This window comes from Octodon degus, unplaced genomic scaffold, assembly GCF_000260255.1.
Source record: "Octodon degus isolate 3935 unplaced genomic scaffold, OctDeg1.0 scaffold00128, whole genome shotgun sequence".
Taxonomy (NCBI): Eukaryota; Metazoa; Chordata; class Mammalia; order Rodentia; family Octodontidae; genus Octodon; species Octodon degus.
This window is the reverse complement of record NW_004524704.1, coordinates 995,380-1,018,298: the sequence shown is the minus strand read 5'-3', so window position 1 is coordinate 1,018,298 and position 22,919 is coordinate 995,380. Positions and strand designations below refer to the sequence as shown.

Below are 22,919 nucleotides of genomic sequence, written 5' to 3'. Positions count from 1 at the left end.
CTTTATTTAACAGGGCCTGTGCTCCAGCAGGCAGTCACCACTCAGGAGAGAGTGCTCTTAGGCTAAAGGGATACAACTGTGGGAGTGCTGTTCATACAGCAGCTGCAGGCCTGTGATTGGTTCAGGGTTCCAGGACAGCCTCAGCCCTCAAAGCAGCCCTCCAGTGAGGAGGGAGAGCTGAAACCCAGGAATCTTCTGGAAGGCCAGCTGCGGGGGGTGGGGATATCAACAATGGGTCCAGATCTCTTCTTCCCTGGCCTTAGTTGCACCAGGGTATCCCCCACCTCCTTTCTTCAAGGAGGCTACAGAGAGGGCAGAGGAAGTGGAAACCTGCTCCTGTGTTGGAGTGGTGCAGAGAAGAATGGCCTGCTAGGTACCTGGGAGGACAAGATAGCCAGAGGGGACCTGGAATCAAGTTGTCCTGGCCCATCGCAGGAGAGCAAGGGGAAGCAAACAGAAGTGTGAGGCTGGGGCTGGTCAAGCCCTGCCCCCTCCACATGGGACGCTGGGAAGAGTGGGGCACTTCTCTCATTTGTAGGGTTTTCCCTTTTGGTTGTTTGAGACAGGGTCTTGCTATGTTCTTCAAGTTGGCTTTGAACTCATGTAACCCAATCTGACCTCAAATTCACAGTGATCCTTCTACCTCAGCTTCCCCAGCACTGGGATTATAGGACTGTGCCACCATGCTCGGTGGGCTGTTTCATCTAGAGGAACTGAAATAGATGCAACTGCTGAGGGCAGAAAGGGCTGAGGGGTTAAAAATTACTATTAAGAGCTGAGCATGGTGATGCATGCCTGCAATCCGCCCAACACTCAGGAGGCTGGGCTGAGGCAGGAGGGTAGCTGTGAGCTCAATAGCAGCCTGGGCTACAAAGTGAGTTCAAGGCCACCCTGTACTGCATAGCGAGATCCTGTCTCAAAAAGACACAAAAGAAAAAAAAAAAAAAGAAAGAAAGAAAGAAAGAAAAGATTATTAAAGAATCCAGATTTGGACCTGATGAAAACTGTCCTGAAATCACGTTGATGGTTGTACAATCCTGTGACCACACTAAAAACCATTTAAATTGTACATTTCAAGGGGAATGTTTCCTTTTTTCTGAGTTACACCTGAATCAAGCTATTCTTTAACTGCCACAGTGAAGGTTAAGCCCAGGTACCACAAACATGCTAGGCAAGTCTCTGTCACTGAACTACTACTTGAAACCAATAAAGACTTTTTTTGTCTTTTTGAGACAGTGTCTCACTATACAGCTCAGGCTTGCCTTGAGCTCACTTTATAGCCCAGGCTGGACTCGACCTTACAACAATCCTCCTGCCCCAGCCTCCGGAGTGCTAGGATTACAGGCTTGAGCCACCACACCCGGCCTAATAAAGGTGTTTTCTTAAAAAAAAAAATTATAATAATCAAGTTGCCTTTTATGAGTATCAGAGTCCCTGACTAACCAGTTCCTCACTCCCCGGCCCCCTTTTTTTAAACGTTTGGGGGCACTCAAGCGTGGAAGGGTCACATATGTGATTCCAAGTTTGGGATCGTGGCTGATGGCAAAAAATAAATAAATAAATAAAATTTTTTTTGGCAATACAACCGCAATTTTCCATGTCTCTAGCATTAAAAATCATAGTGTGTATGTACTTAACAGTCCTCGCTTGCTAGACTACAACTATTCTCAAAAGACTTTGTGTCTAATTTTTTGTAAAAGACCTTTTTTTTTTTTCTTTTTAAAAGACCTGGTATTTTAAAAAATAAAATGAAGGAAAGGAGCTGTGCAACAAGACTAAAATGCAAAGTAAAGTGGGAACCCAGTATATGAATAGCTACCCTCTTCAATTCCAGGAAAAGCACAAAACGAGACAAAGTAATAAGGAAAAAAAAAGAGGAAAGAATGAGGGAAACGGAGGCCATTTCTTGCCTGCTCCCACCCCGGACGGTTACCGCGGAAAGTTCTAGAAAAGATTCAGGCGCGGCTGGTGTCGTCACTGCGCTGCGCGGCGACCACCTCCGAAGCCCGCCGAGGTTCGCTTTCCCGCCTCAAGGAGCCCCAGAGATAGGGGCGGGGCCGCGAGAGGGGGCGGGGCCACGTCAGTCCGGTTCTGGACGCACCACTGTGTATGGAAAAGCGAGCGGGGGGGCGGGGTCAAGAAAGCGCGCGTTCTAGAGGGGGAGGAGCCAGTTAAGGAGCGGCGCGTCACATCCGGTAGAGTTAGAGCCCTTGCGGAGGTGGTGCGGAGCGCTTCGTCTCTGAGCGACTCAGCAACCGGCGTGTCCTGAGAGGCTGCGGCGAAGCCTCCAAAGAAGACGCGAGAGCTTGGCAGCTTCGATTGAAGCCCAGCGAGCGGCGACGTCGAACCCGGAGTCATGAGCGACAGCGGCGAGCAGAACTACGGCGAGCGGGTACGGATGGCAGGCGTAGGGGGCGGCTGTGTGGTCCCAAGGTTTGGCATCTCCTAGGCCTATCGGCCTGGGCTGGGAGTCGGGGGTGTATAGGCTCCGAAGTGTGAAGCCAGGAGGGATGGGAGCCCGGGTCCGGATGCCCTTGTAGGAAATGCCTTTTCTAGCCGTGAATGAGCCCTCCGGCGGGTTCGCGGAGCTTGATCCTCCAGTCGGCTGTCTTCCGTTATGAGGGGGGAAAGATTAAAAATGGCCGCTGAGTCCCCTCGGCGTGGGGGAGGGGAGCGGTGTCTGGTTTCGCCGTTGCTCTCCAGCGAAGCCTCGCCGCAGCCATCTTGAGCTGGCGGCCGGGCGCGCCGCCAGCGGCACAAAATGGCGGAGCCGCCGCCCGTCACCGCGCGCGGGCCTCTGTGGCCGCGCTTCCCGGGCCGCGCGGCGGAGGGCGGCTTTCCCCCCGGTGTTCGGAGGACGATTTTCTCGGGCCTAGAGGGGATAGGATTCACAGGATGGTGGGGCCTTCTTGAGCCTCTGCCGCGTACTGGCCCGTCAGTCGGAGGCGACTGCAGGAGGGCTTTGTGTTGGTCCCGCGTGGAGTGTTTCAATGTCGCAAAGGCTTTCTGGGCCGAAGTTACCGTTAGTGTCAGAGTCGATCACGAGGTTGATTAACGGCAGGTTTTCCGTGGCGTTGTGGAGGAGGAATTGGCGGGCAACAACAACTGGCGCCGTTGCTTTCTTTGTTTGAATGCTGTCTTATCCTAGCCTTAAGGCGCGATTCTACTGCGCCTTTAGTTTCCACGTAAAGATGGAATTTCGGGATTAAGAGGCAGAAATTGCGGGGCTGAGCGGTTCCTAAACTTAAATGTAGTAACTTCCCTTTGGGCTCGGAGTCTTGTGCCCGGGTAGCACCGAATGAAGATCCGAAATATGGGTCTTGCTAAAATATTCGGAGGTGGGGCCGGGGAGATGGCTCAGTGGAATAAGTGCTTCCCTGGCAAGCACAAGGACCTGAGTTCAATCCCCGGTTCCACCTAAAAAATAAAAAATAAAATATTCGGAGGCTAAGGAAAATTTGTTAGCGTAGAGGTGATAGAAATGATGTTTGAAACTTAGTAAAAAAGGTCAAGTTTTACCTAACAACATTAGGGCCACCCCGAGGCAAAGTCTTGCAAACTTGTACCTTGAAAGATCTTAGGTGGTTCCGTAAAAAAACAATATTTTGCTTCTGGTACCTTAGTAAACTTGGCGCCAAATCTGATTAAATCAAATTAAGCTAATCTGACCTTGCCTTTTTGTGTATGTGTGTGTAACCGGGGATTGAACTCAGGCCCTTGTGTTTTCCAGGGAAGCACTTATTCCACTGAGCCATCTCCCCCGCCCAGACCTTGCTTTTATAGATGCAGACCTATATTGTTTTTTTTTAGGTTGTACTTCCCTCCCCCATGATTGACTTCCTTGTCCCCAGTACGTACGCAGTTTTCTTACGTTAAGGATTTGATTTGAGTTTTGAACTTGGTGCCATTTGAGGATTTTTTTTATTTTTATTTTTTTGCTCCGAATGCCTTCAGGGCAGGTTTGACTGGCTGGAATGTTGTGGGGATCGAACTACAGCAACTTGAGGCTGACAGCTTTGTGGAAGCAGCCACTTAAAAAACTGAGCTAGGGCCAGGCCCCCGGTGCCATTTGAATATAGTGTTGAAGCTTGTTGGTGTTTGGCCTGGGAAAGCACAATGTTTTAAAATTAGTCTTTCAAGGGCCAGGGAGATGGCTCAGTAGAATAAGCGCTTCCCTGGCAAGCGCAAAGACCTCAGTTCAGCCCCGGTTCCGCCAAAAAAAGAGTTGGGGCCAGCTTGGGCAATATAGCAGGAACCGCCTCACAAAACATAAAATTAGTCTTTCGAAGGAGGGTTAAATAAAGCATATGTTATAATGAGGAAAGTACGTCTCAATTTGACCCAGCTGAAGGGAAATTGTCAGCCCACAATTTGACTTGCTGTAAGAGATTTCCAAATTTTGTAGTTAAGAAATAGTGTTATTTGGTAGCGGCTGTTTGCTTTACACGTATAACGATTACATGATAGGAAAACATCTAAAACTAATAATGCTTGGAAGAACCATAAAGTTCTGTGGTTAGAAATAATGCAGGATAGCTTAAGCTCCTGCGCTTTACACGTAAGGCAGAGAATCGTGCTAAGGAGGCTGATTGGCTAACCTTCCGTTTCGTAATTTTTTTTTTTTTAAGACGGAGTTTCACTACAGTTGAGTCTGGCAGCAGGCTTGCCTCAACTTCCACGGTGCTGAGGTTGCAGGCTTGTGCCACCACTCCCGGCTAATCTTCCCTTTTGAAAGTGCTTGTGTTCAAAGGAATTTTTAAAATGCTCCAGACAGTAATCTGAATATACCTGATATAGTGTCTCTGGAGCCTGGCAAAAAGCATTTCATTTATCTCTAGGCTTGTAAACATTCTGAACTGTTAATTGAAAACGCACAGATCTGTCCAGTGTGACCTCATTTGTCCGTCTAGTAAATAACTTACTGCGTTTTCCTCCCCTTTAGAGTAGTTGTTTCTTTTGTATCAGTGTGGTCACAAAGAGTGTTGGATGAATAGCGATACAACTGTGGTTCATTGTGTTTTCCTCATCTTTATCTGTGGGATTTAGCGTTCTTTACAGTTGATTTATAGTAAAAGTTAGTTGGTTTCCCTAATCTGACCAAGCTATATACAAAGTAAAATCTCATTTCATCTGTGGATTCATGTCTCCGTATTTTCCAAAAGTGGCTTATATCTTGTAAAGGAGTTGACTAGTACCTTTTCTTACTTTCTTCTTTTTTTTTTTTTTTTCTTTCAAAGAGACATTCTTAGCAGTTTGTCATGTTACAATTCAAAAACATAACTCTTTAAAATCCCAAATTGTCAGGTAGACCTGTGGAGTTTGGGTGTTCTTTGGTCTTCCATGTGCTTTTCCTTCCCTTCATAACTATTTTGTACAAATGAGCCTACCTTAAGAATCCAGAAACTAAGGAAAATTGTATGGGCTAGATGTTTTAAGTTTATTAAAGATAATTCAGGATTACAGTTAGCAGTTTTGTTTTGACCCAGCAGATTCTCCAGCAGAATACTATTTATTTTGTGTACACTTTGTTTTGTGATGAAGGCACTTTCTATTCTGTTTTTTTTTGCCTTTTATGTTTTTGAGACCAGGTTTCCATATATAATTTAGGTTGGCCTTGAACTCACTTTGTAGCCCAGGCTGACCTCAACACAGCTGGCCTCTGGCCTCCACCTTCTGAGAGCTGGGATTACAGGTGTACTCCACACCCGGCTACCACTTTTATTCTTTGAAAAGATGAATAGATTCTGGATAGAAACCTACTAAGTGGCTTTTAAAATTTTCTCTCTCCTGCTTAATCTTGGGATTTCTGTTTTTTGTAGTTAGGTGTAACTATATAAACTCTCACTTTTAAAACTAAAGCATTTCTTTCTAAAAATTGTAGCATCTACCAGTTTCCTCTTTTAAAAAGTTAGACGTATGAGGAAATAGTTTGGCTTTGTTTTTTATCACTGTTCTGGCCAGGTATAAATGTTGAAACCAGGTTGAAATATTTTTACTTTGGTTTAAGTAAGCCTACTTTAATATTGTGGATGTTGTCTGGAGATTGAAGGTGGCTTTACAAACAAGTACAAGGTAAGTATTGCTGGTTTTGTTATGTTGGAAGAGGATTTCAGAAGATGAGATGTTAATGAAGTTGCCTTGTCCCCTCCTAACGGTAAAACTCCCAAGTCCAAGTGATAAATGTTAATACTGAACACACTTTGACAGTTAAGTTCCTGTTTTGCCCATGGCAAGGACAGCAACAGTTGTATGTCCCTTGACCCTCATGTTGATCTGGGTTTATATAAAAAAGTAGTTTTCTTAAGTGGTGTGATGTTTAGGAACTTCTGTGGTTTTTATCTACCTAGTATTTTGAAGGGAGGGCCACACAGAATTAGGTATTGTCATCACTTTATATTGTTTTTAAACTGCCAGCCAAAGAAGCTTACTATAGCAAATCAGTGTCTTCTGAGTTTGAATTGGGTTTTGGAGGTTTGAATTGGGTTTTGGAGGTTTTCAGATTGCCTTTGTAATGTAAACTCTAATATGACAACTTGGGTGAGGTCCATATTGGATTAAAATTTTTTGTTAGGTAAAAATACAGTCCTCAGAAAAAGTCAAAAAGCATACTTGTTTTTTATTGAAAAGTACTGAATTTTTTTGTATGTAAACTTAAGGGTCTGCTGTTTCCTAGGATATTTGATATTAAAAAATATAACTTACAGCTAATTTAGGCATGTCGAGTGTTTTTGCAGAGGCTGTTCATTCAGTCTTTGAGGATTTTTTTTTTTTTTTCCTGTCCATCCTTCTGGTAGATTTGAATGCAGAAAATAGTCCTTACTAATAGGAACATTGTTTTTTTCCTTAGCAAGATTTTTTTTTCTTGACCTTTCTCCCATTTATTAAAAACATTGCAACTGTGAAAACAATTTGTACATGTTCAATGGTAAATGGATTCCAGTGGTAGTCCCTAGAAACATTTTAACAAAAATTGTGTTGATGGTGGAACAAGAATATTTCTAAGTAGGGGCTTTGAACCAAAATGCATAACATTAAACGTAATCATTGGTCATTTACTTTAAAAGTGGCCATTTGACCTTTAGCAGCTAAGTGGAAATAAGCCAGATAATTTGTGTTTGTGTTTGATACATAGAAGGAAGAAGTTGGAAAGGAATAATGAAATAGTAGCAGGAAGGTGTCTGTTGGAACAGTATATCTAGAGCTTTGGCCTCTATTCCAGGATCATCTGCATCTGAGCCCTTGTATCTACATAACCTTTAGGAGGCCTAAGGAAACCTGCTTGGGCATTCTGATTCCATGATTACATTGGTGCTGCCAGCAAACATATTTTAATGATAGACGTGAAAACCAGTTACTGTGACTCCCTTAAATAAAAAGCAACTTAAAATTTTTCCCCGAATAAATAATAATTGACTTTACAACTAGCCTAGGAATTATACTTGTACTTTGTTAAAAGGGAACACAACACTTGGCCAGTGTAGCCATGGTTGTTTTTATTCTCAGATAGGTATAAAAATTCCCTTTTTTTTAAGCTTCAAATTTTTTTTTCTATAAAGAAAATGATTGGTAAAATGAAAGATCATATGAGGAGAAGCAGGATAAAAGGAAAATTAGAATATTCTATGCAGGAAGTATTATTAGTATGTGTATGTTCAGCATATTTAAAATATACTGATCTAAATTCTTCATGTGAGGTGAGCTATAATTTTCTCTTAATATTGCCACCTTGTAAAGTATAGTTTTTCTTTTGAATATCTAGGAGACTTTGATATTTTGTTGAGGGAAAAACTTTACAACAAAATTCTTTGAGAATACCACTGTTGGATTTATTTGTTCTGCTTTGTAGCCTCTGCCATGTAGTAATTGACTTGTTTAGCTCTCAGTTTAGTAACTGGGCATTCATACTACATAATTAGAGCAGGTTTCCCAGGGGTGGGTTGAACTGTACAGTTCCAAACTGTCGGATTCTCTGACATTGTCTAATAGTGCTCTTCTAAATATACAATATAAAAACCCATAACATTCTATTGTCCTACTTTGGGAAGTCATAATATTGTAGACCTCTTTGACCCTAAGCCTTTGTCATCATTGTACAAATGAATTTGAATTTGTCCATGCTTTTCTTGCACTTTTGTATTAATGTGTCACTTTTTGACTAAAGTTGTGCTTTGACACTTACATATTCTATTGAATACAATAAGTGTGAAATGTAAATAGTTCTTAAAATGTTAAATGAACAGTAAATGTTCAGTGGGCACTTCACTTTCAATTTAAGCATGATAAATTAGAGTAGATAAATGAAATTACCATACTAGAGCCAACAGAAAGCTATGTAGTTTTGGGTTTTTTGAGCTGCTCATTCTAGGGTTTTTGGTTTTTTTTTTAAGTCCAAAACGACAGAGGGGATATTTTTTTCTAGTTTCAGCACTGGATTTTATCCTGGAGTTTTAAAATATTCTTCATCCTGTTCTTTTTCTATTAAGGTTAATGTTGAAGAAGGAAAATGCGGAAGTCGTCATATGACAAGTTTTATAAATGAGTATTTGAAGCTCAGGAATAAGTGAAGCTGAAATTTGAAAAAATAAAAGAAAGAATGCATGCTAATTATCAGACCAGAAGTCCCACTTATAGAATATTGAGCAATTTGTGTGAAGTGGGGAAGATGAAAGAAGTCAGAATTTGAAACGGAAGAATGAAGAAAAGAAATAAAAATGGAAGTTAAGATAAGAAGTAATCTGGAATCAGAAAGCACTACGCTAAGTAATTACTAGTCTGTTTATGTGTCCCTGTATATTTTGCTAAACATGCATGCATTATTTGTTTAATAGAAGAAAATATATACAGGGTAAAGAAGTACCTTCCAAGGGAAACGTTTAAATTAGGTAATTCTAATTTTAACTGCTTAGTCTAATGATTGAAATGCAAAGCTTTAAAAATAACCCTTTGTAGTCAAATAGCAGGCATAGTGAGCTCTCTCCACCATGGGTATCAGTTGGCCTCCTGTTGTCCCCTAGGCCTTTTATCTGACTTTGGTGATTCTGGGTCATGAGTGAGTACCTCCAAAATTGGAACTGATGGTCTTTGTACCAGTCCCCTTGGACTCTTAATGCATTTACCTTTTTCCTTCACTGAACAATGTGGATAGAATATTTTCTGTTCCAATTTTTGAGAAGAATGTCACCAGATGGTTATGGATCCAAGCCCCTAAAATTTCAAGCAAAGCACAGCATTGAGGTGTTTTTTTGGCATTAAAAGCATTGGGTTTTTTCCTAGATGGTAGAGTAGTAGACAGCTGTGAGCAGTTAGGTATAGGCCCTCCAATGTTTATATGCTTAGGTGCCAAACATTCTATTTAATGTTTGTTCCAGCTGAATTCAGACTTTGTGCTGAAATGTTTTCTTTAGAAGAGGGGTCATGCAAGTGAGCAGGACAGTTAATTCAATGTGCATTATTAGTAGCAGGTGCTTGATTCTCATTTCTTTTAACAGTGTTTAGGGTTTAGCTATCTTTAATGATGTTAAAGATACATAGATTATAAACAGCTTTATCCTGGTTTGTTAGTCCTGGTTGCTGAGAAAATTAGTCCCTAAAGTTGGTTTTTCTTGTCTCACTTTAGCTAAATAGAATAGTAGCTGCCTGGTGTAATAGTATTACCCACAGTTAAGACACACACATAGCATAGTAATAGCCATTATCAGGCACCAGAAAACTTGCCTTCTGCTCTAGTTGAGAATGCCATGCACGTCTTCCTAAAGTGAAGATGCCTTTAAACACTCATTGCAGTGACCTGGCCTTTTTGAAGGAACTGTACTTTTTATGGCCAAGTGTGAAGCTTGTACTTTTTTTGCCTTGCAGTGAGAACAAACTCTTATATGGTAGTTTTTTTAATTTACTTTGACCCAGTTGTTGCTTTGTTAAACCTTCCCATAAACCAGACATGAATAATTTTAGTTTTGCGTTGTTACTTAAAAAGCAAGCACATATCTGAGGTAAAAGTATCTACTCAAGCCCATGGATTCTTGGGGTCCAAAGGGAAAAGAACGTTAGTCCCCTAAGCAAGCTAAAGAAAGTAATTGGGATCTGACTGTATGGCTCAAGCTGTAGACCTACATTGAAGATGTTCATGTTAGTTGGCCATCTCTTGTACTTGTGTTTTTGTTTTTTCCCTTGGCCACATCATATTTGAGCCTTGAGAAGGTCTGAGAAGTAAAGGGATGGTCCTGAGGCCACCAAGGCAGAGAAGACTGAATTAATCAGGAGGACTTGATAAATGCTGGAGGCAGCAGCCAGGAAGGTGCTTTTGCCAAGGTGGAAAAAAAAAAAATCTGATAGTAATCACATGAGTTCTGAAATTGAGTCAGTGAGTCTTAACTAGCAGCATACACACATGTATTTTGGTTTGGTTTTGTTTTCTTTTTTTTTTTCTCCAGAACTGGAGATTGAACTCAGTCCCTTACGCTTGCCAGGCAAACACTTAATCTACTGAGCTATCTCCCTGGTTCTTTTAAAAAATGGTGAACACCCAATTGTAGGATTACTAAAGTAGAGTTCTATTTAGGGCTCTAAATTTTAAGAGGCTTACAGAGCTTTAGTGCATACCACATCTAAATCTAGTCTGTTGCTCTTCTAAACTTAACATACTGCATCTAGTTTTTAAAGTAAATGAGTTGGAGGGTTATTTTTCCTTTTATTTCATTCAAGTAAGTGTTTCTGAGATTGTTGCTGTACTCAAAATTGGGAAATGTTGATTAGATACCTTGTTGGGAGGCAGTTTGGTTTTTTGTGTTTTTATTTTAACCTGATGTGTTTCTTGTAGATTGGGTATTATTGTATGGCTAAGATCCAGTCAGTACTGATTTCCCTGAGTATTTTTTCAGCTAATTTTGGGGGGTTTTTTGTTTATGCTAACTTAAGTTCTTTTGAGCCTTGGTTGTTTAGAGCAGGGTTTTGTTTTTTGTTTTTTTCCTTCTCGGTAGGATTCTATTATGGTGACATTTACAACTTTTGTTATCCCTGAGTGGAATTTGAAGTATCTCTATATAGGCTTTTCCAGCTTTTTTCCCTTCTCAACTAATTTTAGTTTATCCACGTATAGTTTAAAATGTTATACTTTGAATTTGACTAATCATTTTAGGTCTTGTTATAAACAAACTTAAGTTCTTTGCATATTTTTTAACCAGCTAAGTGGCCACCGTAACTGCAACAGTGTTTGGCTTCTTTTAAGAAAATGACCCTGATAATAGGATTGAAGGTTAGAGGTGTTTAGATGTTAGCCCAACTAGGTAGGAGTACTGGCAAGGAAATTTTGCATTCCAGTGTTTCTCTTATTCCTAGTCTAAGAAATGATTGCTCAGAAAATGTATCTGAGTTGGAGGCTAAGTGAGCACTTCAGGTTTTACAAATATTAAAACCTTGCTAAGTTTCTCCCTTCTGGGGCAGGTATACTTTTTATCTTCCCTTCTAATGAACAGACTAGTGAAGTATCTCGGCTTGCAACACAGCTTTCTGTTAAATAAAATCTTAGAAAAGGGTCTTAACTTCGCTTTTGCTCATCCTTTATGGTCAAATTCTATGCTTCTCTTAAATTTTTTTTTCCTCTGAGAAACTGTTAGTCTGTTCTTCCTGAGAAAACTCTTGTTTTCCTTTAGAGCTTGTAATTGTTCTATGAAGTAAGCTTTCTACACTGTAGTAAAGGTACTTAGCTGGCTTTTGAGTTCATTTTTTGTCTTTTTCTAGATTAGCTTTTCCCATTTTAAAATACGGAGCCTTTGTTTAGAGGTTTGGGTTTTTTTTTTTTTTAACTAAATATCTGTTCAGAGCATTGAATAGAGAAATCCAAGGGCTTGTTAATTGGAGCCATGAGTGCAGTAATACATCTTTTAATCATATCTCTGCATTAAAGGCCTTTATTGTTAACATAATGAAAAGGGATGCCTTTTTCATTTCTTTTTAGTTCACTCCATGAGGGGAGGAGGGTTGGAAGGGAAGGTCATTTTCCATGTCATGTCACGTGTTTTATGATGACCTGGAAATATTTTGAAATTCTCTGCAGTTGTTTGGGGCTAAAAACCTGAACTTGTTTTCTTGGCTGTTACAAGACTGGCCAGAGTATTCTAAAGAAAAATTAAAGGAGAGCTTTCTAGTGATAACTTTACCAACAATATGGTAGTATCACTTATTTTAGTCTTGGTGAAAACTTGCTTAGCTGTCAGACTGGAGTGAGTACTGCCCTCCTTCATCCACCTTTTGGTACTTTTGTAGAGCTTTCTTCCAGATTTTATTACACTATTTGTGATCCTTTTCTGCTAGTCAACTATGTGCCTTCAATCATATCCTGTTTAGGCACTCCTTTGCTGGTAGTCTCTTCCTAGATTTTTACCCCCACTTGGTGTCCCTTTTCTGCCTGCCAGTTGCAGTTTGACAGAGAAAGCTTTGAGTCTACAGTATTTATCTAGTCCTCAGTCTTTACATGTGGTCCCTGACCTCACTTTTTCCTGGGCCCTAGATAAGGAGATTATGTTGTGTTCTTCTCCATTTCTGAAAGATGACCCTGGGTCCACTCCAAGTAATTGAGGAAGGTGTGGCTCTTTGGCAATCTCTACACAGTTTACTGCCTCTTTCTGTTATTGTTTCATCTGATTGCTTTTTAGTTTATTAAAGCTTTGCTGTCCATTGGATGGCAAGAGTTTTGAAGAATATGGTATCTAGCTGATCCTTGACACTTTCTGTTTTTTAGGACTCAAAATTGATATCACTGTGCTTGTCTCTTAATAGTTTGAAAATTTGAGGTCTTAAAAATATCTAAAGGATTTTTTTAAAGTTTACGGATTTTGTAGGGTTTTATCAATTGCAGCTTGATAGTTATAAAGTAGAGGTTTTATAGTTGTTTCTCACCCTAGTCTTTAAACCCGAAATACAGTCCTTGGACAGTTCCCTTAAGCACTTTGCTTGGCAACCCTTTCTTAAGGGAATGGGGTCAGGTAATTCTTAGGCCTGCTCCAGAAAGGTGGAAGAAAGAACAAGCTAAGTGACTTTATATGTCTTTTGGAGCAGTGAAACTACTACTCCAGGTATACTCAGTTCCTGCCCTTACCTGTATTTTCTTATCTTTGGAAGAAGATTGCTCTCCCGTCACCATTTATTTCCCAGCAGCTTATTTGTTTTTTTAAGTTGCCCATAAAGTATACAAATTAAACTTTTGACATCTACGTGTAGGAATCCCGTTCTGCTTCCAGAAGTGGAAGTGCTCACGGATCGGGGAAATCTGCAAGGCATACCCCTGCAAGGTCTCGCTCCAAGGAAGATTCCAGGCGTTCCAGATCAAAGTCCAGGTCCAGATCTGAATCTAGGTAAGAAAGATTTGTCTTGAGATTTTCTTCTATCACTTGCTCTTGGCCCTGAAATTGGCCAGTGCTTTTGAAAACTAGGAAGTAGGGAGAATTAGATCATGTGTTGGCTTATTTAATATTGGTGGGAGAAATGATGTAAGAGCCTTGGCTTTCGGAGTTGAAGTTCAGATCTTACCTTTATTTTTCTGTCTTGGGCAAACTAAGCTTCTCCACAACTTTAACTTAGAAAAGGTGAGTTAGTAAGTATAGTGCCATTTCTCTGTAATAGTGAGGATTCACTGGAAATAAGTAAATTAATTAGCAATGTGAAATACATAGTACAGAACATTGATTTTTAGTAGCTGCAATTCTTGGTAAGTAGGTATAGTCTGTTGTGTTATAGTACGTATTGATCAATAAATACCATAATGTACTTTTTAAAAAATGTTGAAAGGCTAAATATCTTGATTTTCATGGGACATTCCCAGTTTCTGCCTGTTGTCTGGCATAATTACAGTAACAGCTTTATCAGATGGTTTAGGGGACAGCTTTATGTGATCCTGAGAGCCAGTAGTCATGCTTTGATTAAAAAAAACTGGGGCAGTTTTGTTAAATGAATGGTGGGCATAATGGGAGAAACAAATGGTGATATTCTGAAAGGGAAAGATGTACATAAAGCTAATAGACTAATTGAGTTGTATGGTTTTTGAAAAACTTAGGCTAGCTTGTCTCAATGTAATTGAAATGATTATAGGAAAAAAGACAAGTGACCCCATTTAATTGCTAACCATGCTAACCATAACTGATTTGTGTCCCTATTTTGCAGTTAAACTTCAGAGTAGTAAGAACTGGAATTCATGTCTATTTTAGTTGGTCTTCACCTTGAAGCTTTTGTCTTACAGGTCTAGATCCAGAAGAAGTTCTCGAAGGCATTATACAAGGTCATGGTCTCGATCTCGTTCTTATAGACTTTCCCGTAGCAGGTCTTACAGTTGTGATTATCGCAGACGCCACAGCCACAGCCATTCCCCCATGTCTACTCGAAGGCGTCATGTTGGGAATCGGGTAAGATGAGGGGGAAGACTACAAAGCAGTAGAATGCCTAAGTTAATTAATGAGTTATTTTTCAGGCTGACCCTAAATTGATGTTGAACCTTCTGCTCTTTCTTTTGGGAATAGAACCTAGGTCATTTATAGTAACCTGTATCCCTGCCCCTTTTTTATGTTTTGAGGTAGTCTTGCCAAGCTGCACTACTGTGAAAATACTAGTGTGTTGCTGTGTTTAGCTGCATGCCTTCTGGCTTTTTTTTAAAATAAACTTTATAGGATGCTCTTTTAACTTTCTCCCTTTTAATTTTAAGTGAATATGTTTCAGATGTTAAAACTTTGAGAGTTCCCAGTAAGATGGTGTACTTAATGTGTTTATATTTGGGTTTCATTATTGAATCCAAGAAGTTTTTATAGGGAGAATTTAAAAGTTCACTGGAACTTTCCCTAGTCAATTGTTATGGAAATTGGAATATTGGTAATACGGTTGTTTTTGTATCAGTGAAGGCTCTGCTTAATCCTTTTTTGAAAGGTTTGGTACACATCCTATTGGGTTGTGTGCATGTATGAAATTTGGCTGTCTGTAGTGGCTCCATTTTAATAGCGATTTCAGAGACTTTGGGTCCAAAATCATTTAAGTAGAAGTTCCAGAATATAAATTTATTAATTTTACTAAATCCCACTCAGTCCCTAGTAGCATGATGAAATCATGGGCTATCTTGGGTAAGACATGAATCATCCCTTTAGCTAATGTACCTTTATTTATTGGTCACTCAGTAACTGTGGATCACATTCTTGAGATTTCTGTTGTTTTACTGCACTTAATTTGTGAGTTAAATTTTGTCAGTAAATATGTAATGCAATGGAAGTGCTGCATAAGTTGTACGCATTGTATTGTTCAGGAAATGAGATAGGAAGTCTCTGTTCAGTGCAGATGGGATTTCCTCCTCCCAAATACTTTGCATCTGAGGTTAGTTGAATCCTTCAGTATGGAATCCACATATAAAACATTTTCTTGGTCATCCTGTAGTGGCATTTGTTTTGCATCCCCAGCTAGAGAAATTTCCATCATTCATTGTATTTTTAATTATCTTTTTCATTATTTATGTAACATTATGTTGGAGTGGGTATTGTAAGTAATATAGTGAATATTTCCTTTTATTGCTATCTAAGGTGCTAAGAATTGAACCTTATGGTTATGTACATGCTATACACACTGTCATTTTGCCCTGTAGTAGTGAGGTATACGAGAAAATGTGTCTTACGTTATATATGAAAGACTTTTAAGCAGCCACAGGTTTTAGTATCTACATAGAGTTCTAGAACCAATCTCCCGTGAGTACTGAGGAACTGCTGTAGGATTGCACTATCTTATGATTTCTGGCATCCATTGGGGGGGAGGGTGTCTTGGAACATGTCTCTTTAATATTGCATAGGTTTTTTTTTTAGCTAGTGCAGCTGTCCTCTTCTGATTATCCATATTCATGCTTGTAAAGAATGGGCAGATTTTAAGATTGATTAAATAGGATTTGAAGTCCACTTTTCCACCAGTATGAGTGCACCTGTTTCTCACTTTTTAGTTGTTAAGGTTGGATTTAGCCTGTTTGTGATTTTTTTTTTCTTTTAAAGAGTTTGTAGTACTTAATGTTTTGTAATTTTTGTGGTCTATAAACATGTATTATTATGAATGAAAATTTATAATATTTTCTATTTCTAGGCGAATCCTGACCCAAACTGTTGTCTTGGAGTGTTTGGGTTGAGCTTGTATACCACAGAAAGAGATTTAAGAGAAGTATTCTCTAAATATGGCCCAATTGCCGATGTGTCTATTGTGTATGACCAGCAGTCTAGGCGCTCGAGGGGATTTGCCTTTGTGTATTTTGAAAATGTAGACGATGCCAAGGAAGTAAGTAACAGCTTATTTGTGCAGTTGTAAAAGCACCAGTCTTATGTCCAAGTGATAATGAACCAGTGTTTAGATAAGACAATTACTTTTTTTATGCTATAAATAGGATATGTAACTACTTGAGTTAAAAAAAAAAAAACCTAGAGGTTTCTGGGCAGAGATATAAATTCATTACTTTGGAAACCAGGGTTAGGTTTTTGTTTGGAGGGACTTTTCCCCCATTTTTTTAACGGAAGAAAAATTTTAATCAATGGAGAATAAAAAGAGTAACCTGACACTTTTCCAGTGGCTGATGGCCAGTAGCCAGTTAATGTACCAATTCAGTTCTTTATATCTTGAAATAAAACAACTTCCTTTTTCTGAACCAACATACTATTGTTTTGACATGAATAAAACATGAGGATTTGATACAGGATACCTAAGCAATGTTTACGTGAAGTTATTTTTCTAGAATGGAAAATAACCAAAAATGATAGTGTAGATGCAGGAGAAAAAGAACTGGTTCTTTAAAAGTATACATTGGTCAATGAGTGGCTTAACTTAGGGTTTTGATTGGGTTTGAGACATCAGAAGTGAAATTTATGTGAATCCATGTTCTATTTTAAAAAATTGGATTCCTAGCACTTATTTTTCAGCCTTTAAATGGGACTGGTAGCTGGTTTTTAAAGGAAGTAATAAAGGACTCAAGGAACAAAAATGTTAGATGCAACTAATTATAATGGATAATGTGGAATTTTGAGATTTGAAAGGGCCTTTCCAGGTATCCTTCAACTAAAAGTTGGATTTGCTCAAGATGACTGATGGTGTAGGTTTGTAGATTGCCTAATTCACATGTGCTATAAGACAGAGCTCTCTGAAAAGAACAGATATGTCTGAATCTGTAGTGCCAGAAACTGAAACAAACCCTAACTCAAACATTTTTATATTTTGTATTTTAGGGAAGGGTCTGCAAGGGTGTTCAGGGTCTCACTACTAGATTGGACGATCTGCCTGTTTACAGTCTCCCAAGAGCTGGGATTACAGACTTGCGCCACCATGCCCAGCCATCCCAGTCTCAGTTGCCCTCTTAGTGTGCCCCTGGGACAAGGCTGGCACACCAGGCCTGGGGATCAAACCCCCGGCCTTTCCATGCCTGCTTGCAGGCACTTTAATCCACTGAGCTATTTGGCTGGCCCTTCAACATGTTTAAAGATTTTTAAAAATCAGAATTAGAAACAAATTCTGTGCAAGTTAAGGAATAGATCCCCTCTCTCAATTCCTTTAACTAAAATGTAAACCTCAAAGGTTTTGGAATGGGGTGTGGGTGTATATATATCTTTTAATGTATATTTTGAGTCATTGTATATTCAGGATAAAAGTGCTGTATGTGGTTAAAGCTTCCTGCTGTTTTCATCTTAACTTCAGGCTTCCAGAGCAGCACTCCACAGACAATTTACTTCTGCCATTCTTGCCACAAAGCCATAAAGAAAGGAAAAGAGCTGGGCTTAATCAGTACTATTTGTGGAATTCTCATTTGGTGTTACAGTTAACCTGTATTCTTTTATTTATGGTCATTGGAAAAAAAAAATAGTTCTGCTGACCAGATTCGGCCTGCAGATTCGTTTGCTAGGGATTGCCTTTGATCCAGAAATACTGTCATTCAAGTATTTTAAGGGTCATTGGCATTTTTGATAAACTTAAGAGAAGCAACTGATTTATAATTTGTAGGTCGCCCTTATATTTTGATCAACATTACAATAATTCAACTGAAGTGTCCATTTAGCTGGAACAGAATAATTGGTGACATAACTTGTTAAAGGATGGGCTGTATATGACAATTATTTATCTTTTGAAGGCTAAAGAACGTGCCAACGGAATGGAACTTGATGGGCGTAGAATCAGAGTGGATTTCTCTATAACAAAAAGACCACATACCCCAACACCAGGAATTTACATGGGGAGACCTACCTAGTAAGTTTGCCAGTATTGAAAATGCAGTGTGCCATTTATTATACTCTTAAGAAATCAAAAAGTATTTTTATTCTGTTGAACTGACTAAAGCTATTCAACAGAAAACATGCAATTAAAATTGTGTTATAACAAAGCGTTACAGTTACTATGCTAAAATAAGAAAGAGAACTTTATTACAACTGTCATCCAGTGTATATATAGCCAGGAAGATGGCTCAGTAGAGTGACTGACTGGAATGTGCAAGGGCCTGAGCTCAATCCCCGGTTCCACCAAAAAGGAAAAAAAGTATATAATATTGAAGAACACTCACGTACAATAGAGCAAGTCCCCAGCTTACACTCAGTTGGGTTGCAAACATGACAAATAGTTTGTGTGTCCGCCAGACACTGTCACAGTTGTGCTGCTATGTGCTTACTGTACTGTAGTGCTGTGCTCAGAGACTAGGATATCCAGAGACAGAGAAAAACTTGACATTGTGTAAGACTCACTTTGTTGGGTTTAGGAATGAATCTCAGGAACGTTTTTTCTAGGATCTAAGTTATAATTACCATTACAGTACACATTAATTGCCACATTCTATAAAGGAGAACCTTAGTCGAAGCTTGTATCATCTCAGTGAGGTTTTTTTATTTTTCTTTTCCTTTTGCAAATAGGGGAGATGAGTGAATTGCTTGGATTTTATTCTGATTTTGAGGCAGGATCTTAACTGAATTTCCCAGGCTGGCTATGATCTTAAGCATCTTGCAGCCTCAGCCTCCCAAGTAATAGATTATAGGCTTGATTGACTTTCAATAAAGTCAAGATCTATGCACTTCCTAAGCTAAGATATTTAATACTTATCTGTGGTGTAACAAGGGAGAAGACAATGTTCAGTGGTAGTGAGAAGTATAGTCAGAATGGTCTTTTTCAGTTAACATCTGCAAGCATGAAACATCATTTGCCCAAGCCCAATCCTAGAACTTGACTGAGCAGTGTAATAAATACTCTGCTAAGATCCAAATGCACCTTGCAGCATATTATATCTGAACCAGGTTTCAATAGCGAATGTCATGTCAAAAGGTAGAAGAACACTTGAATTTTAAAAGAAGATAATGTTGTTATTTGTAGTGGCAGTTCTCGCCGTCGGGATTACTATGACAGAGGATATGACCGTGGCTATGATGATCGGGACTACTATAGCAGATCATACAGGTGAGTTAGCCATGTAGAGAGGTCAGCACTGTGTTACACCGTATAATTTAAGCTAGCACTATATTCAGCCTTTGGCCTTGAAGGTTTGGCAAGGGATATATCATGATAAAATAACTGCTTAATTCATGTGAGGACCTCTTCAAAGTTATACCTTGTGTGGAGTGTACAAGAGATTAAACCCATGGCCTTGGCACGCACTAAGCAAGCACTGTTGTTGAGCTACATTTCCAACCCCTGTACTAAGTTTTTTTATAATAGGAAATAGGTACAGTTGTAGTGTTAAACTTGGTATAGATTTCTGCGCAGTAATTATTCTAAAATACAAACAGGAATGTTCATAGCATATGTTGATAAGGTAACATTTTCTTTTTCAACACAGTGTAACAGTGGGACCGTTTTTTTGTATTTAGTTTATTTATTTGGCAGAACCCGGGATTGAACTCATGCCCTTAATTTGCTGGCAAGCGCTTATTCTACTGAGCCATCTCCCATCTCCCTGGCCCCGTTTTTTGTATTTAATACAGGGTCTAGCTACATAGATTAGACTTAGTGATTCTCCTGTATTCAGCCTCCGAAGCACTGAGATTACAGGCACGAGCCACTTCACCCAGTCTCAGTGTGCCCCAGGAGTGGGGCCAACATGGCATGCCAGGGATCAGACCCCAGCAGCTGCACTCCACCTAAGCAGGCACCTTAGTCTCTTGAGCTATCTGGCCAGCCCTATAGTTTATTGTTTTTTCAGTATTCAATGAGGTTTCGTGGAGAAATTAGGGATTTAAGAAATGTGATATTTATGTCGTATTATTTTTGAATGGCACTGATTATGGAGACATGTAAGTTTAAAAGATCTTTACTCTAAATTCAGCGAGGCGTTTATTTAGCCATGTGTTCTGTATGCTGGCGTTGCTCAGTTTAGCCACCAGAGAGAGCTCTACGCAATTTTCTAATGGGTTGTAGAAAAGGCTTGTTACTTTACCTGTAAGAAATTGGGTGTTCTCTGTGCTTTCTGGGAGTTTTAAGAAAGAAAGCTAAAATTTGCTTTTCTGTCTTTACAGAGGAGGTGGTGGAGGAGGAGGTGGATGGAGAGCTGCTCAAGATAGAGATCAGATTTACAGGTATGCCAGGAGAAAATTTTAAATCTGTACAAATAAGTAAAACTATCACAAAGATGTTGCCCTATTAATGCTTTGGTAGTTTAAAATTGCTTGAGATTTCTTGAAATATAAGAACACTCTTGACTGAAGTTAATAACAGTAAAAATGGGTTTGCGATATTTATGGAAATTAATTTGGCTTATAATAGGTTATTTCGTAGTACAGTTTTATAAATTTCAGTTAAGATAAGTAAGAAAGTTAAGCCCAAAAATAAGGGGTACTTGAGCTTTATAATGTGCTTTGTTCTCAGGTCTTTACCTCCTGTGCCTAATGGTAAATTTTAAAAGCTTAATTAGGCCCTTCTAATTTAGGGAACTGATAAAGTGTTAGTTTACAGTCTTCTACTTTTTTTTTTTTTTTTTTTTTGAACTGGGGATTGAACTCAGGCCCTTGTGTTTGCCAGGGAAGCACTTATTCTACTGAGCCATCTCCCTGGCCCTATAGTCTTTTAGGGAAGGGTCTACAGGGTGTTCAGAGTCTCACTACTACATCAGACTCTATAGTTATCTGCCTGTTGACGGCCTCCCAAGAGCTGGGATTACAAGGTGCATGCCACCAAACCCAGTCTTAATTGCTGTCTAACTAAGCCTCGGGTGGGGCGGGCACAGCAGGCACTTTGAGTTTGTGCTATCAGAAGCATTTTAACTTGTTTCTCTTCAGTCAGTTTTATTGGTCCTTTTAAGATCCACAGCAATGATCACATCATAGACAATTCTTTTTTCTTTTTTTCACAGAAGGCGGTCGCCTTCTCCTTATTATAGTCGTGGAGGATACAGATCACGCTCCAGATCTCGATCCTACTCACCTCGTAAGTTTTAAATTTTGATTTGATTTTGTGTATATACTAGGACTTTCTTAGCATCTTCCTTTTGTAAATAAATTCAGGTAGTTATGTCTTAATCTAATTTTCATGCCCACTGTGAGTCCATGAAGGTTACAACTATAGGATATTCTGTCACCATTGGACATTTGTTTAGGTGTCTTGCAAATTCTGAACTTTAAAAATGCTCAGGTGGTTAGAACGTTACCTCTGAGATTGAGTTAAACTCCTGAGCTGTGTCTATTGGTTAACATCGTCATTCTTAGTGTTAACAGTTCTGTGGAAGTGTCTTCTCCCTGGAAGGACGTCTTTATAATTTGTTAATGGTAGGATAGCATAGTTGATAGTCACTTTTTTTTTTTTTTTAACATTAAAATATACTTGTGTTCTTCTTGCCAGGTCGCTATTAAAGCATGAAGATGAAGACTTTCTGAAACCTGCCATCGAGCTGGGATGTTGTTTGTGGACAATATTTTTATTGTCTGTTTAAAAAGTGAACAGTGCCTAGTGAAGTTAGGTGACTTTTACACCTTTTATGATGACTACTTTTGGTGGAGTTGAAATGCTGTTTTCATTCTGCATTTGTGTAGTTCGGTGCTTTGTTCAAAGTTAAGTGTTTTCAGAGAAGTATGTTTTGCATGTATTTTTTTACAGTCTTAAATTTTGACTGCTGAGAAGTTTCTATTGTACAAAAACTTCATTTAAAAGGTTTTTCTACTGAATCCAGGGTAATCTGAAGATTGAAGCCTGTGTGTAAAAATGCTACCAAATGGCAAAAGCAACAATAAAGTTTGATTTTTATTTTTCTTTCTAACATTGATGCTTAGCAAAACTATTCAGATTTGTTATCAGTAAATTCAAAGGCAAAAATACACGTTTTCCTTCAGTCCATGAAATGAACCATATTTAATATGCCTGCAACTAAGTGTTAAAAATATGCTCTGTAACTCTGTACTATTAGTATTAGAACTAAGTTTCTCAATGCAGCAAATGCTTAATGCTTATATAAATGTGGATTTGTCAGCCTTTATGTAATCTGTATTATGTTTAGCAGGGAATAAGAAAAGAGTTACACATCGTGTATGCCTTAAGGCTATTTCTTGAAGCTGTTAAAAGGGAATAATGGTATTTCAACTAGTTATCAGCAAATGACAATACATTCCACCACAAATGTACTCTTGTTCTTCTAGCTTTTAAACCATTAAAAAACTGGGTGCTTCAAAGTACAGGATAAGAGAAGGGAACGCTACATGTGTGTCGTGGATGAACCGAAGACTGCCTGTTCATTTTTTAAATATTTTCAGGTCCTTTGTTTATCAAAGGAGGCCCAATTTCACTCAAATGTTTTGAGAACTGTGTTAAATAAATGAAAACAAAGAGAAAAATTGCTGGTGCAATTCAGTTCACAAAAAAGTACTGTTTTTCTCCTAACCTTATTAGTCTTTCTATAGATTAGTCCCTGATAGTGTGTTTCTTGGGTTGAATTATATGCCAGAAAGAGAAACTTCATTATTCATTGAAAG

General features: G+C 39.1%; 1 protein-coding gene across 5 annotated transcripts; it reads left to right on the top strand.

Annotated features, from left to right (window-relative positions):
* Positions 1 to 2,116: 2,116 nt before the first annotated feature.
* On the top strand, positions 2,117 to 22,787 carry Tra2b (transformer 2 beta homolog). 5 transcript variants are annotated; one of them, XM_023700899.1, is made up of 10 exons: positions 2,128 to 2,392; positions 8,484 to 8,760; positions 13,216 to 13,349; positions 14,231 to 14,393; positions 16,093 to 16,281; positions 18,116 to 18,231; positions 19,339 to 19,422; positions 20,478 to 20,537; positions 21,311 to 21,384; positions 21,796 to 22,769. In XM_023700899.1, exons 4-10 carry the CDS (start codon positions 14,361 to 14,363, stop codon positions 21,804 to 21,806), a joined length of 567 nt encoding a protein of 188 aa, XP_023556667.1. In that variant the 5' UTR covers positions 2,128 to 2,392; positions 8,484 to 8,760; positions 13,216 to 13,349; positions 14,231 to 14,360; the 3' UTR covers positions 21,807 to 22,769. The 5 variants fall into 5 exon arrangements, with proteins under 5 accessions (XP_004640934.1, XP_023556667.1, XP_023556666.1 ...); XM_004640877.2 differs by lacking the exon at positions 8,484 to 8,760 and having other exon boundaries at positions 2,117 to 2,392; positions 21,796 to 22,787; XM_023700897.1 differs by lacking the exon at positions 8,484 to 8,760 and having other exon boundaries at positions 2,179 to 2,392; positions 21,314 to 21,384; positions 21,796 to 22,475.
* The last annotated feature ends 132 nt before the right edge of the window (positions 22,788 to 22,919 follow it).